Source organism: Podarcis liolepis (genome assembly GCF_965112155.1).
Source record: "Podarcis liolepis genome assembly, chromosome: 13".
Taxonomy (NCBI): domain Eukaryota; kingdom Metazoa; phylum Chordata; class Lepidosauria; order Squamata; family Lacertidae; genus Podarcis; species Podarcis liolepis.
This window is the reverse complement of record NC_139573.1, coordinates 48792821-48807395: the sequence shown is the minus strand read 5'-3', so window position 1 is coordinate 48807395 and position 14575 is coordinate 48792821. Positions and strand designations below refer to the sequence as shown.

At 46.6% G+C, this 14575-nt stretch overlaps 2 protein-coding genes across 3 annotated transcripts in view; one reads left to right on the top strand and one right to left on the bottom strand.

The window, feature by feature from the left end:
* Positions 1-1322, top strand: part of EFTUD2 (elongation factor Tu GTP binding domain containing 2) — a 30866-nt gene extending 29544 nt beyond the window's left edge. For both annotated transcript variants that reach the window (XM_083470510.1, XM_083470511.1), the window contains exons 27-28: positions 218-325; positions 449-1322. In XM_083470510.1, the coding sequence (XP_083326636.1) occupies positions 218-325; positions 449-544 (204 nt within the window). In that variant the 3' untranslated portion in view covers positions 545-1322. The remainder of the gene's footprint in view (positions 1-217; positions 326-448) is intronic.
* Positions 1323-4252: 2930 nt separating this feature from the next.
* HIGD1B (HIG1 hypoxia inducible domain family member 1B) lies at positions 4253-13545 on the bottom strand. The gene is made up of 5 exons (XM_083470540.1): positions 13372-13545; positions 13175-13252; positions 11384-11486; positions 6175-6309; positions 4253-5098 (listed from the first exon to the last, which is right to left on the bottom strand). Exons 3-5 carry the CDS (start codon positions 11478-11480, stop codon positions 5052-5054), a joined length of 279 nt encoding a protein of 92 aa, XP_083326666.1. The 5' UTR covers positions 11481-11486; positions 13175-13252; positions 13372-13545; the 3' UTR covers positions 4253-5051.
* Positions 13546-14575: the final 1030 nt, after the last annotated feature.

Sequence of the window (14575 nt, the reverse complement as noted above, 5' to 3'; positions counted from 1 at the left end):
TGTGGAGAATGCTGTTCAGAGTGTGGGGGTGTCCCCTTTATGGTCCCTTCCAGGTCTGTAAGTCTATTAAAATGACTTTGGTGATGCTCTGGAAGCCTCCCAAGATGTCCACTTAACCTGCCATGTGAATCATGGATATTTGTGGATTCTCTGTGCGCCTAGGAATCCAAGGTACTTAAAATTCCTTAACACACACTGTGTGCCCCTTACATTTCAGATTGTGCCTGGTGACCCCTTGGACAAGAGCATTGTGATCCGACCTCTGGAGCCCCAGCCAGCCCCACATCTGGCCAGAGAGTTTATGATCAAAACCAGGCGCAGGAAGGTAAGTCTTAGGGTTAGGGTTTGCCTCCGCTGGCCTCTGCAGCTCTTGCCCTGCAATGAAGCATAAAAACACACACCTCCTCTTGCTTCCAGTCTAATGCTTTGACATCCTATTCTCCCTCAGGGGCTAAGTGAGGACGTGAGCATCAGCAAGTTCTTCGACGATCCTATGTTGCTGGAGCTGGCCAAACAGGATGTGGTGCTGAACTACCCCATGTGATCAGGCTGCCCCCACTGGGCAACAGCATTTTCCCAGGCAAGACTCCAGTATCCTCCTCCTTGCCATGTTAACTTCCTGTGTGTAAGACATTGCTGTGTGTCTTTCAGTGCTGCAGTCCTGCTGCCAAAGCAGCTGTTTGCCACAGAAGTTTTGCGTTGTCAAGGCAGGCTCCCTGCCATGTTGTGAACAAACTCCACTGATCCTTTTGCCTTCTCTTGGCCAGGCTTCAGATTTGCCAAGTATGTCTTGTATATCCCCCAAAGCCTGCCTCTGTGAGGAGAACTCGGTCTCTTGGGAGATTTGATCCTTGAGTCCTCTTAGCTTCCCACAGTGATCCTCTTTTCCCTAATAAAAGCAGCTTTTTTATTTTTGTTTCCAAAACATTTCTCCACGCTGTGCTCATCCAGCCTCCTTCCAAGCAGCACTGGCAGAGCTGATCAAATATTTTTGGGGATTGTAGCCTTTCCCAGTCAGACTGAATTGTGACTTCATGCTCTGCCCCCTGATGGAGAGGTGATTCCTTGCCAACCAGTTCCTGTTTGGATGGCGAAAAGGGGCAAGAACCCACCCCAAACACTTGGCCATTTAAAATTCTCTGCAAGTGAACATGTGCTGCCATCCCTGTACAAGCTTCGGCAGAGGCCCCCTCCTTTCGGTGAAGCTGCCAGCATTCTGAAGTTTGATTTTGTCCATTTGATTGGGTGTTTGGCATGGAGGGGGGCCAGGAGTGTACAGAGAATAAATATTTTTTACTTAATTGTAATAGGTGACGATAAAAGCATTCTGGTCTAGTTCTTGGTTCTGCTCTGTGCCTGTTGGTGCCAGTGAATGAGTCAGATCTACTGCGCATGTGTTGCCTGCTCTCTCTCCTCTTCCTGCCCCTGCCAAGCTTCCTTGGAAATCCTACATGTCCACTTCAAAGTGTTTTGACCCAGTTCTTGAGTTTTGTTAGCAATCTCTTCCAAATTAGAAGGATTTTGCAGAGGCCTTCTGCTGAGTCAGCCTTCCTAGCCCGGTACATGCAGGTCTCACTATCCCAGTGGTGTCCAAACTTTTTTCAAAGAGGGACAGATTTGATGAAGTGAAGGACCCTGAGGGCCGACCAAAGTTGTTATCCTTTTTTGAAGTTGTTGAGCTTTTTGTATGATTTTACCCCAAGAAATGGGACGTGGGAGGCGCTGTGAGTTAAACCACAGAGCCTAGGACTGGCTGATCAGAAGGTCGCGGTTCGAATCCCCGCAACGGGGTGAGCTCCCTTTGCTCGGTCCCTGCTCCTGCCAACCTAGCAGTTTGAAAGCACGTCAAAGTTCAAGTAGATAAATAGGTACCGCTCTGGCGGGAAGGTAAACGGCATTTCCATGTGCTGCTCTGGTTTGCCAGAAGTGGCTCAGTCATGCTGGCCACATGACCCGGAAGCTGTAGGCTGGCTCCCTCGGCCAGTAAAGCGAGATGAACGTCACAACCCCAGAGTCGGCCACGACTGGACCTAATGGTCAGGGGTACCTTTACCTTTACCTTTACTGTGCCCCAAGGCCACAAAATAGAATTGGGAATAAATTTAGAGGAATAACATGATTGCTAACTCCTTCATTGCTTGTCTGTAGATGTGAGAGAACTAGAAGTACCAACAGAATGGAATTTCACAGGGAGACAGAAACAGAACAAACAAGCTATACTCACTCCCTCGGCCAATAAACGAGATGAGCGCCGCAGCCCCAGAGTCGGCCACGACTGGACCTAATGGTCGGGGGTCCCTTTATCTTTACCCCACAAATAAACTGCCCCAGGGGCCGGATTGAATTGACCGGCAGGCCAGATTAGGCCCCCAAAATGGGCTTTGGACATGCCTGCAGTCTCCAAACAAAAATTATACAAAAATTCACTTATCCAAACAATGAGGAATTAGTATCCAAGCCTCATTATACAAACCACAGATTCAGTGGTACTGGACCTGCACATAGTAATGTAAACAAATAAGCAGCCTTAAACAAGTCTTATTTTATTGTGTTTTGCTTGTTTGTCACCAGACACCATGGTGAGCAGGAAGGATCAGAAAAATAAGAGAGGATTTTTCCTTCCTTGTTTGCCTTTTGCAAGGTTTCAGATGAGATTTTTCATCATTTGGGGGGTCAAAATTCCGTGGCTGGGAACACATTGGAAAAATTTCCCATAGGAACCCATGGAAATTGTTGGCTCATTATGCAAGCGCTCACCTGACAAATGATTTCCTGAGAACGTGTTGCGTTCAGATGGCGAGACTTGCGTATACTGTCTGCTCTGAATTACAGCAGCTCCCCAGGCGCTGCTTTTAACTCAGAAGTTAGGGGTGAGCCTTGAGATGACACCAACAAATTGTTCAGGGTGGCAGGAACAAAAAATGATGGTTGCCGTGAGCTCCAAAAGTATCTCTTCAAACTGAGTGAATGGGAAGTGAAATGGCAAATGCAATTCAATGTAAGCAAATGTAAAGTCATGCACATTCAGGAAGTAACCCTAACTTCACATACGGGATCTGGGCTGATCATGGACTATCCAGGAGAAAAATCTTCCTTTGTGTAATGGGTCGCTGGATGGAAATGACCCAAGTGTGGAGCTGCTGTGAGAGATCTGAATTCCGTGTTACAGATAGTGAGGAAAGGGATTGGAAATAAAACTGCAAAATATCATAATGCTATGATACAAACCACACTTGAAAGTTCTGGTTACTATACCTCTAATTGGATAGTGTAAAAGTGATAAAGGCTCATAAAAGGACAACCACAATAAGGGGGTTGGAACAGCAGCTTCCCTATGAGAAATAATAATATTTATTTAAAATAAAAAAATCCTTCCAGTAGCACCTTAAAGACCAACTAAGTTAGTTCTTGGTATGAGCTTTCGTGTGCATGCACACTTCTTCAGATACACTGCAGTGTATCTGAAGAAGTGTGCATGCACACGAAAGCTCATACCAAGAACTAACTTAGTTGATCTTTAAGGTGCTACTGGAAGGATTTTTTTATTTTGACTATGGCAGACCAACACGGCTACCCATCTGTAACTGGAAATATTTATTTATTTATTTATATCTCACCAATCTGACTAGGTTGCTTCTAGCAAATTATAAAACCACAGCAAAACATCACACATTAAGAACTGCCTTCTGAAAATCAGGCAGTTATTTTCTTGACATCTGATGGGAGGGCGTTCCGCAGGGCGGGTGCCACTCACGAGAAGGCCCCTCTGCCTGGTTCCCTGTAACCTTGCGTCTCACAGTGAGGGAACCGCCAGAAGACCCTCGGAGCTGGACCTCAGTGCCTGGGCTGAAGGGTGGGGGTGGAGACGCTCCTTCGGGTAAAATATTGCACCATTTGGCACTTAAAAGTTTAGAAGGAAAGGCAAGTATAGCAGGAAGCGGATGTATAAAAATCAATACAAAAGTGGGCGGGAAGCAGATATTCCTCCCTCTTCAAATACTTCAATACTCCCTCTCTCTGCCCCATGCAATTCTTTGCATTTCTACCGCACAGCAAAAAAAGTCTACTTCTGTTTCTGTGGCATTTCACTAGTTGGGTGTGGATTTATATTCCTCCATGTCTCTGCTTTATAAAAGCACTTAGCCAGCCCTGTCATCTTCTGTTAATTTTCCCTACTCTTGGAATATCACATTTCCAGAAGGTCGTCTGAAAATATTTGTCTTGTCTACAAATGTACACATGCAGAAATATATCAATGTTCAAAGAAACGTTTATTCGAATGAATAATGCCATTGTAAGCCATCTTACCAAATATGTGCATTTTAATGCCTTTTCAAGCAAGGTAATTTTTAAATTGCATTTAAAATAGTGACATTAGATGTTAATATTGCCCTTAATACATATACAGGACAGAGCTGCTATAAAATGTGCTTAGGTGCAGAGGTAATCTAAAAAAAGGGGGGGGGATTATACAGCAGACACTTCACAAGAGCAGCACAGTTTGCATTAAAATAGGGATTATTTTTGCAGCCAGAGTCAAGCGAATCTTGTCAGTGTGAATTTCCTTTTTATGCACACCCGTGCTGGAGTCGCATGCTTTATTACGAATTGGATTTTGTGCCATTTGGAGAGGGTTTGTTTTTCCTGTTTAGAAACTGCAGGGTAGGGACTTCAGTGCGATGAAAGAAGGCAATTGTCACACTTCGAATGCGAGAAGGGGGACATGGCTTCAGGAGAAGCAGGCTAGGGAACTATTATCCTCTCCTTGGGCAAAGGGAGGCGTTAGCTACTCGATAATCCCTGGAGGGTCTTTTGCAGTCCTCTGTTTCCACAAGGATTCCCTTTCACTTCTCAAAACTTTAAATATATACATGTACATCGGGATTTTAGGGGAACATATATAAGCCGTATCAGTAAGCAGTTGAGGCTGCAGGGGACTTCTTTCTCTTGCTAGAGCAAACCACATGATCTCGCAGCCCTGCTGGAGTCGCCGCCGGGGTATTCAGATCCATTCAGGGAGAAGGGACAAACCAATGCCATCCATGTCTCATCTATTTTTGTTTGGGGAAGTGGTCTTTGTACATGCTGTAGACAGCGCCTAGGAGAGAGAGCAAAGGAGTTGGCGCAAAGGAGACAATCGGAATACGGCCTGTAGAGAAAACAGCTTTTTGTCTCCAACATGGAAGTTGGCTTAGTGCTGCTTTTGCTAGTCAGGAGGGGCAAGGAATTATGCAAAGCAACAAATGGCCACCCCTTTCTACCCTCGCAAGCCCTGCAGGGTGATTGAATGGCTCCCTTATTCCCTCCTGCCATTTCTGACTCCTTTTCAAACTGAGCTTTCCAGCTCTAATGGCTAGAGAAATGTTTTCTAAATGCTGGAAGTCTCAGCATTCTTTATCCGTGCAGTCTTGGGCCCGATTGCAGAACTGTCTTAACAAAATGTTCTTGGTCAGAATCGAACCTGGCTTCTGCTCCTCTGGCTTTCAAGGAAAACAGCAAATCTTTTCTACAAGTTATTTTCTGTTTCGTGGGCGGCCTGCTGCAGTATCTCCTTACGCTCTGCTGTTTTATAATACTTTTTTTAAAAAAAAATCAAAACACATTTATTCAAAAGTTCCAATATCGCTTTTTTCCTACTGCCATAATATCACAGAATGACACTCCATTCCTCAGTTCCTCATCACTGTCCTGTTGGCTCACCAGATATCCTCAATAGGAACCCAACTACCAATCTGATTTACTAGACATTTTCAATTCAGGCTCGTTGGGCTTTCATGGTACAGGAAGTGCCGCTTCCAAACCTAGGTGAGTGGAGCTTAATTAATCTTGACCGCTGAGGGGACAGTACACTGAACGTCCTTGGAGGGGCACATTCCCCACAGAGGCAAAGACCAGTGTGGAAGATGAAGTTTAGTTTCCATGTTCAGCAAACTGACTTGGATGCTCTGTCTGTGGCAGGGAGTCACGTTGGGCCATTTGCACACTGACAGATGATGTTTATGTGAACCAAAGGTTTAAAGGCTCAGCCCCCCCCCCCCCGGGATAATCATTCCAGAAGACCTGGTACCCATTCAAGACCTTGCCCTCTGGCAGTCATTGCAGTTGCAAACTCAGGTCCTCTCCTGCTCCCGCACCCAGTGCTTAACGCCTCCCTTCTCTTCGTCCCCGCCTTACCAAGTGTTATGGCTCCAACCACACAGGCCTGGGCAGCTACCCGAGTGTGAATCAGGTGGACAGACATCTTCATATTCCCCCTTGCCTTCAGCCGGTAAATTCCATAGGCTGCCACAACCACAAACCCCATCATGCCTGCAAGGTCAAAGAAGCCATAGAACCATAGCTCTGAAGAAGTCCCTGTGCAAGTCCAGTAGCCTGTCCCACCTCCTTCGGGTAAGGCACTTTCTATACTGCCTATACCTAAAGACCTATACCTTCCAACCTAGCAGTTCGAAAGCACGTCAAAGTGCAAGTAGATAAATAGGTACTGCTTTGGCGGGTAGGTAAACGGCGTTTCCGTGTGCTGCTTTGGTTCGCCAGAAGTGGCTTAGTCATGCTGGCCACATGACCTGGAAGCTGTACACCGGCTCCCTCGGCCAATAAAGCAAGATGAGTGCCACAACCCCAGAGTCGGCCATGACTGGACCTAATGGTCAGGGGTCCCTTTACCTTTATACTGCCTATACTAACACTGATCCTCAACCTCCTTTTCCTTATGGCGTATCTTTGGGAGAAGAAAAGGCTAAGGAGTAGATAAGGTAAAAGTAAAGGACCTCTGGATGGTTAAGTCCATCACTTTCAGGCCAAGGGAGCCGGCGTTTGTCCACAGACAGTTTTCCGGCTCATGTGGCCAGCATGACTAAACCACTACTGGCACACAAGGACCGTGACGAGTGCCAGAGCGCACGGAAACGCCGTTTACCTTCCCACCACAGTGGTACCTATTTATCTCCTTGCACTGGTGTGCTTTCGAACTGCCAGGTTGGCAGGAGCTGGGACAGAACAATGGGAGCTCACCCCGTCACAGGGATTTGAACCCCTGACCTTCCGATCAGCAAGCCCAAGAGGCTCAGTAGTTTAGACCACAGCGCCAGCCGTTGTACTGCCTATACTAACTCTGATCCCCAACCTCCTTTTCCTTACGTGGTATCTCTGGGAAAAGAAAAGGCTAAGGAGTAAACACTACACAAATCCAGAGCAGAGTCCCGATGGCGCCTTGCATGCCTCTTTCTAGCAACTCTTGCAGCCAAGCTGGTGCCAAACGTATTGCTATGCTTTCCTTTGGACCACATCAGTGAGGTCTTGTTGTCTGGGCAGTCCAGGACCTCCATTGAGAGCCAGTATGGTGTAGTGGTTAAGAGCGGTAGTCTCGTAATCTGGGGAACCGGGTTCGCTTCCCTGCTCCTCCACATGCAGCTGCTGGGTGACCTTGGGCCAGTCACACTTCTCTGAAGTCTCTCAGCCCCACTCACCTCACAGAGTGATTGTTGTGGGGGAGGAAGGGAAAGGAGAATGTTAGCCGCTTTGAGACTCCTTCGGGTAGTGATAAAGCGGGATATCAAATCCAAACTTCTTCTTCCTCTTCCATACACCCTACCCAGGCTTGGGCCCTAGGGAGGTCACTTTAGTGCTGCTAATGCAGCAGTTTGGCTTCTTCCTTAGAGGCACACTCCATTGTCTCTCAAGACAGACAAATGCCAGCATATACTGCCAGTAGAGGGACGTGGGTGGCGCTGTGGGTTAAACCATAGAGCCTAGGGCTTGCCAATCAGAAGGTCGGTGGTTCAGATCCCCGCGACGGGTTGAGCTCCCGTTGCTCAGTCCCTGCTCCTGCCAACCTAGCAGTTCGAAAGCACGTCAAAGTGCAAGTAGATAAATAGGTACCACTCTGGCGGGAAGGTAAACGGCGTTTCCGTGCGCTGCTCTGGTTTGCCAGAAGCGGCTTAGTCATGCTGGCCACATGACCCAGAAGCTGTCTGCGGACAAACGCCGGCTCCCTCGGCCAATAAAGCGAGATGAGCGCCGCAACCCCAGAGTCAGCCACGACTGGACCTAATGGTCAGGGGTCCCTTTACCCGCTTTGAGACTCCTGAGGGTAGTGATAAAGCGGGATATCAAATCTAAACTATATTCTGCCAGTTGCTGGGGATCACAAGCAGAGACTGTTGCTGTTGCAATCGGGTCTTGCTTCTGGTCTTCTCAGAGACATCAGGTTGGCCACTGTGAAACAGGAAGTTGGACTAGATGGGATTCCACACCTTCCAACATTTCTTTGATGAAAATAGGTGCGTCCTATTCAATAAATAGGGACGCGGGTGGTGCTGTGAGTTAAACCACAGAGCCTAGGACTTGCCAATCAGAAGGTCAGTGGTTCGAATCCCTGCGACGGGGTGAGCTCCTGTTGCTCGGTCCCTGCTCCTGCCAGCCTAGCAGTTCGAAAGCACGTCAAAGTGCAAGTAGATAAGTAGGTACCGCTCCGGCGGGAAGGTAAACGGCGTTTCCGTGCGCTGCTCTGGTTCACCAGAACCGGCTTAGTCATGCTGGCCACATGACCCAGAAGCTGTACGCCGGCTCCCTCGGCCAAGAAAGCGAGATGAGCGCCGCAACCCCAGAGTCGGCCATGACTGGACCTAATGGTCAGGGGTCCCTTTACCCTTTACCTTTACTGCCAGTAGACAGGACTGATACTTGTCCAAACTCCAAGGAAGAAAGCATCTGACCCTCCTCTTAAGCAGCCTATTGCAATACTAGGCATGTTCCCCACTTAGGAGACTCACCCGAATAATTTCTTTATTGCCCGTGAGTTGAATGGTTGCATATAATGCCAACCAGAAAGGAGCTTGAATCTAATGCCCAATGTAGTTTTAGATGTCTGACTATTCATACCTTTGCATGGATTGCTTCTCCCTTTGCTGGGAGCGCTGTAAACAATGAAAATATTTGCAGGCTGTTTATCCATGATTTTTGGTGAAGATAGAACTGTGTGTCCAGCTCTCCCCCCCTTTTTTTCTTTTTTGTGGCATTCAGTTTCAGAGAAAAAAGTTTTTTGGGGGGTTGGAGTCAAGGCTGTTTGCCAGAGACAGCAAAGGGCAACAGCAAATATGCTTTGAAAGCAACTGAAAGAATGCAGTGGCAAAGGATGTACTTTGTAATAATAATAATATTATAATACTAAATTATTATTTATACCCCACCCATCTGGCTGGGTTTCCCTAGCCACTCTGGGCAGCTTCCAACAAAATATTAAAATACAATAGTCTATTAAACATTAAAAGCTTCCCTAAACAGGGCTGCCTTCAGATGTCTTCTAAAAGTCTGGTAGTTGTTTTTTTCTTTGACATCTGTTGGGAGGGTGTTCCACAGGGCAGGTGCCACTACTGAGAAGGCCCTCTGCCTGGTTCCCTGTAATTTGGCTTCTTGCAGCAAGGGAACCTCCAGAAGGCCCTCGGCGCTGGACCTCAGTGTCCGGGCAGAACAATGGGGGTGGAGACGCTCCTTCAGACACTTTGTAGGCAGAAGGTCTTGGGATTCAGCTCAGGCAGCTAAAGGCTTCCAGTCTTGGAAGATCAGTAGGCAGGAGCAAAACTAGGCTTTATTTCACCCGGGTCAAAGACCCAGTTTGGCACCCCCCCCCCCACGCACTCAGGCTGGGAACCACAATGGCACCCCTCCTGAGGCTTCACCTGGGCAAAAAAACCTAGCTGTCTCCCCCATAGTTACAGCACTGTCAGTAGGCAATGTTGGGTTAGATCCGGGCTGAGGAACATCTGGCTCCCCAGATGCCAGCTTGCCTCAGCCACCATAGCCAATGATCAGGACTTATGGAAGTTGTGCAAGCACAGGGAGGGCCACAGATCTCCCACCACCAGGCTGAATGGTCCAACAGTTTGTAAAAAGCAATCTCATATGTTCAAAAGGCCACATTTCCTACACGGCACACCTGTAGTCCCATTAAAAGACCCCGGTTGGATCAGGCCAGAATTCCAGACCCTTCAAGTGTCCCTATTTTCTTGGATTTACAGAAGCAATCCCAGTTTCTGATTTGATCCCGGAATGTCCTGCTTTTCCTTAGGACGTCCCTGTTTTCATCAGAGTAATGGGTTATGGAGTTATGTGACCCCCACCCCCAAGCCAAGGAGATAAGTAAACAGCCTTAACCCAGTATACCTGAAGGAGCGTCTCCACCCCCATCGGTCCAGCTCTGAGGGTCTTTCGACAGTTCCCTCCCTGTGAGAAGTGAGGTTATAGGGAACCAGGCAGACTGTCTGACTTTTAGGAGACATCTGAAGGCAGCTCTGTTTAGGGAAGTTTTTAATGTTTGATGTTTTGTGGTTTTTTAAATATTTTGTTGGGAGCCGCACAGCGTGACTGGGGAAACCCAGCCAGATGGGCAGGGTATTAATAATAATAATAATAATTTATTATTATTAGCTATACAGCCTTTAGAAGACATCTGAAGGCAGCCCTGTATAGAGAGGTTTTTTAATGTTTAATGTTTTATTGTTTTTGTATATATTTCATATATATTGGAAACCACCTAGAATGGCTGGGGCAATCTGGTTAGATGGGTGGGGTATTATTACTATTATTATTTATTGAATAGGTAAAGGTAAAGGGACCCCTGACCATTAGGTCCAGTCGTGGCCGACTCTGGGGTTGCGGCGCTCATCTCGCTTTATTGGCCGAGGGAGCCGGCGTACAGCTTCCGGGTCATGTGGCCAGCATGACTAAGCCGCTTCTGGCAAACCAGAGCAGCACATGGAAATGCCGTTTACCTACCCACCGGAGCGGTACCTTTTTATCTACTTGCACTTTGACGTGCTTTCAAACTGCTAGGTTGGCAGGAGCAGGGACCGAGCAACGGGAGCTCACCCCGCCGCAGGGATTTGAATCGCCGACCTTCTGATTGGCAAGTCCTAGGCTCTGTGGTTTAACTCACAGCACCACCCGCGTCCCTATTTATTGAATAGGACGTACCTATTTTCATCAAAGAAATGTTGGAAGGTGTGGAATCCCATCTAGTCCAACTTCCTGTTTCACAGTGGCCAACCTGATGTCTCTGAGAAGGCCAGAAGCAAGACCCGATTGCAACAGCAACAGTCTCTGCTTGTGATCCCCAGCAACTGGCAGAATATAGCCATCATGGGTGGTAGTTTTACCCTGAAAAGAATAATTTGTATATTACCCTTTTAAAGTTTCCCACTCCCACCCCTCTTTGATGCCTTACATAGATTTGAGTCGTAGACGTGAGTCTTCAGACCACATTTGGTTCCCTACCTTTCTTCACCAGTGGGAGCATCCTTGGTTCTTCCCCCTCTGCAAGTGAACTAAGAGAAGATCATGCACAGATTCCTACAGAGAGGCACTTCAGGCTCCCCAAACTTACCAACTGGCACCAAAGGGCTGTTCCGTGCCTTTTGAAAGAGTTTGGCACTAACCGTGGTTTCATGCTCTGGAATCCAGCTGTCCTTGTCAGTTGACATTGAGCGCTGTGGAAATCAATTTCAAAGATACAGAACCAAAGAGAAAAATTACTACCTAATCTTCATCAAATTTCGCTGTAAAGATCCTTGCATCATCGTCATTTCATTCGTAGGCCACCTTTCCACAGTTAAAAGCATAGTTAAGGTGTACATAACATAACAAAAGTAGTCCTAAACAATGAATAGAGCGGATAAAAAACTTCCCAACCAAACTTAACAATTTCCACATACGTCAAAATAAGATTAAAAAATGAAGATACAAAAATTGATATCAATAACGGCAACAAAATACCCAAACCCAACCCATTAAGGTACTTCCATAACAGGCAGGAAACTGATGTTTGGTCCAAATGAAGTATACACCCCCATAGGAGCCAACTTCTAGGGGCTGAGGGATCTTCAGCTCCCCAATAAAATATTTGAGGGAGCTGGGGGATCCAAAAACTGATGGGCATTGCCATTCAAATGGTGTATGTGCACTGCATCGTGTGATCGATTATGTGGGGTGGGGGCTTACTTGAAACCCCCCCTGCAATATTTTCAAGTTGGCACCCCTGCAACCCCCCCTGATTGCTATAAAGAACTCAACGTTTGTATAAGCATCTCTTGGAACAAGCCACATGAAGTCTGCTTAATATCTGCTAGGACTCGAAAATAATCTGGCATGGATGAGTTGGAAAATTGAAACAGACTAAGACTGGGAAAAGAGTGGGAGCTTCCACTGGCAGCCAAGAACATCTCTTAAATTGGAATATTGAAAAGCTATCAACAGATCCTCAAGCTGAGGCTCCAATACTTGGCCCACCTCATGAGAAGAGAAGACTCCCTGGAAAAGACCCTGATATTGGGAAAGATGGAGGGCACAAGGAGAAGGAGACAACAGAGAACAAGATGGTGGGACTGTGTTCTCAAAGCTACCAGCATGAGTTTGACCAAACTGCGGGAGGCAGTGGAAGACAGGAGTGCCTGGTGTGCTCTGGTCCATGGGGTCACGAAGAGTCGGACACGACTAAACGACTAAACAGCAACAAAAGAACTACCCAAAAGATAGGTAAGCTCCAATATAGGACAGCACACACACTGTTGTTTCCAGATCTTATCCAATTGTGTCCTCATGTCAAGGGTTCCAGTTAGGTGACCCATCGTGCATTACCATAAAGAGAGAGCGGTGTTGCCAAAACTGAGGAAGCATGCCATCTAAAGAAGAGGGCACCATTTTGCATGTGCTAATCAGATAGATAGATAGATAGATAGATAGATAGATAGATAGATAGATAGATAGATGATAGATAGATGCCAATTTAGAAATAATTGTTGTTGTTATTTAGTCGTTTAGTCATGTCCGATGTCCAGAACACAGTCCCACCATCTTGTTCTCTGTTGTCTCCTTCTCCTTGTGCCCTCCATCTTTCCCAACATCAGGGTCTTTTCCAGGGAGTCTTCTCTTCTCATGAGGTGGCCAAAGTATTGGAGCCTCAGCTTCAGGATCTGTCCTTCCAGTGAGCACTCAGGGCTGATTTCCTTCAGAATGGAGAGGTTTGATCTTCTTGCAGTCCATGGGACTCTCAAGAGTCTCCTCCAGCACCAGAATTCAAAAGCATCCATTCTTCAGCAATCAGCCTTCTTTATGGTCCACCTCTCACTTCCATTAGAAATAATTACCATGATTTAAATATAAATAGAATCCCACTCACCTCGATGCAGAAGACTGCTGGCTGGTCTGATGTGCAGGTGTGAACAGCTGATGGGCAAATTCAGAACCCCAGCTTGTCCTAGGTTTTAAAATAAAATAGAAAAAAAGCCTTTAAAGTGGATACAGACTGGGCAGCTCTTCAAAGGCCAGGACTATGAAGTTGGGCACATAGCCAACCTAGCTCCCCTGGAGACTCACCTGCTTCCTTAAAGTCACCGGCCTGTTTGATGGGTTGCTGCCTTGTCGGCTGCTACAGAGAGATCTCCCTGAAGTCTTTTGGAAATACGGTTGTTTTGACAAGGGCTGCTTGGGTCTCTTCCCATCCTCTCACTTTAAGGTTACAACAAAGTCCCCACACTAGCTGTTTCCTTGATGTTTAAGTAAGGAGATGGGGAGATGTCTGACAGTTTGCTATCTGCTTGCTTGCTTCTTAACCCTTGCTCTGCCCATTGTCCTCCACAGCAAAGCTCAGTTGGTTAGTGTGTAGTGCTGATAACACCAAGGTTCGATCCCATAAGGGACAGCTGCATATTCCTGCACTGCAAGGGGTTGAGCTAGGTCAGCGGTTCTCAACCTGTGGGTCCCCAGATGTTGTTGGACTACAACTCCCATCATCCCTGAGCTCTGGCCTTGTTAGCTAGGGATGATGGGAGTTGCAGTTCAACATCTGGGGACCCACAGGTGGGGAAAGATTGGGCTGGATGATCCTCAGAGTCCCTTCCAACTCTATGATTCTATGAAACACCATTTCTTCTCTAAATTAAAAGTGTAAAGCATTCCAGCCAATAGAGAGAGAAAACATATTGTTTCACTTGATCCAGAGCACAGCTAAAGCTATTTGCAATGCAGGAAATATGAAATTATAATATGCTCATCACTCTGATATGATAAACCAGCCTCTTACATCCAAGATCAGGGAGAGTTCCAGGTTTGGGGAAGGATATGGAGTCAGTCAGTGTGATATCCAGATAGGCATAGAGCCCCAAATGTTTCATTTTAGAAGTTCACTGACAAACTCACAAGAAGGCAAGCAAGAAATAGCAGCAACCTTATCTCCCACCCTGTATTCAATATATTCTGTACGTAAGCTTAGAGGAGGGACTTGCTGAAAGCAGATCCACATACCTTTTCTGGAAATATTACTTTGGAAAACACTCCGTAATTGCACATGGCTGAGATGAACATGATCTGACCCACCCAGAAACTGCTGCAGCTTTTAATGAGAGAATGCAGGGAAATAGTTAATGCAGAGTTTGTTGCAACATGCACACAAGCCATCCTCCATTCATCTTCCCAATCCAATTCATAAAAATAAATGTGGAAAGATTAAGTAAAGATAACATATATATTTATTATAGAAAAAGACTCACACTGTGTTGTCCGCTGTTGCTTGCTTGCTGGC

Excerpts from the sequence above, each read along its gene's own strand:
- HIGD1B (XM_083470540.1), bottom strand. The coding sequence starts at position 11,480 with ATGTCAACTGACAAGGACAGCTGGATTCCAGAGCATGAAACCACGGTT. Across the intron at positions 6,310-11,383 it reads CAGCCCTTTGGTGCCAGTTG|GCATGATGGGGTTTGTGGTT; the intron begins GTAAGTTTGGGG and ends TTGACCTTGCAG. Across the intron at positions 5,099-6,174 it reads GGTTGGAGCCATAACACTTG|GCGCTGTCTACAGCATGTAC; the intron begins GTAAGGCGGGGA and ends TCTCTCTCCTAG.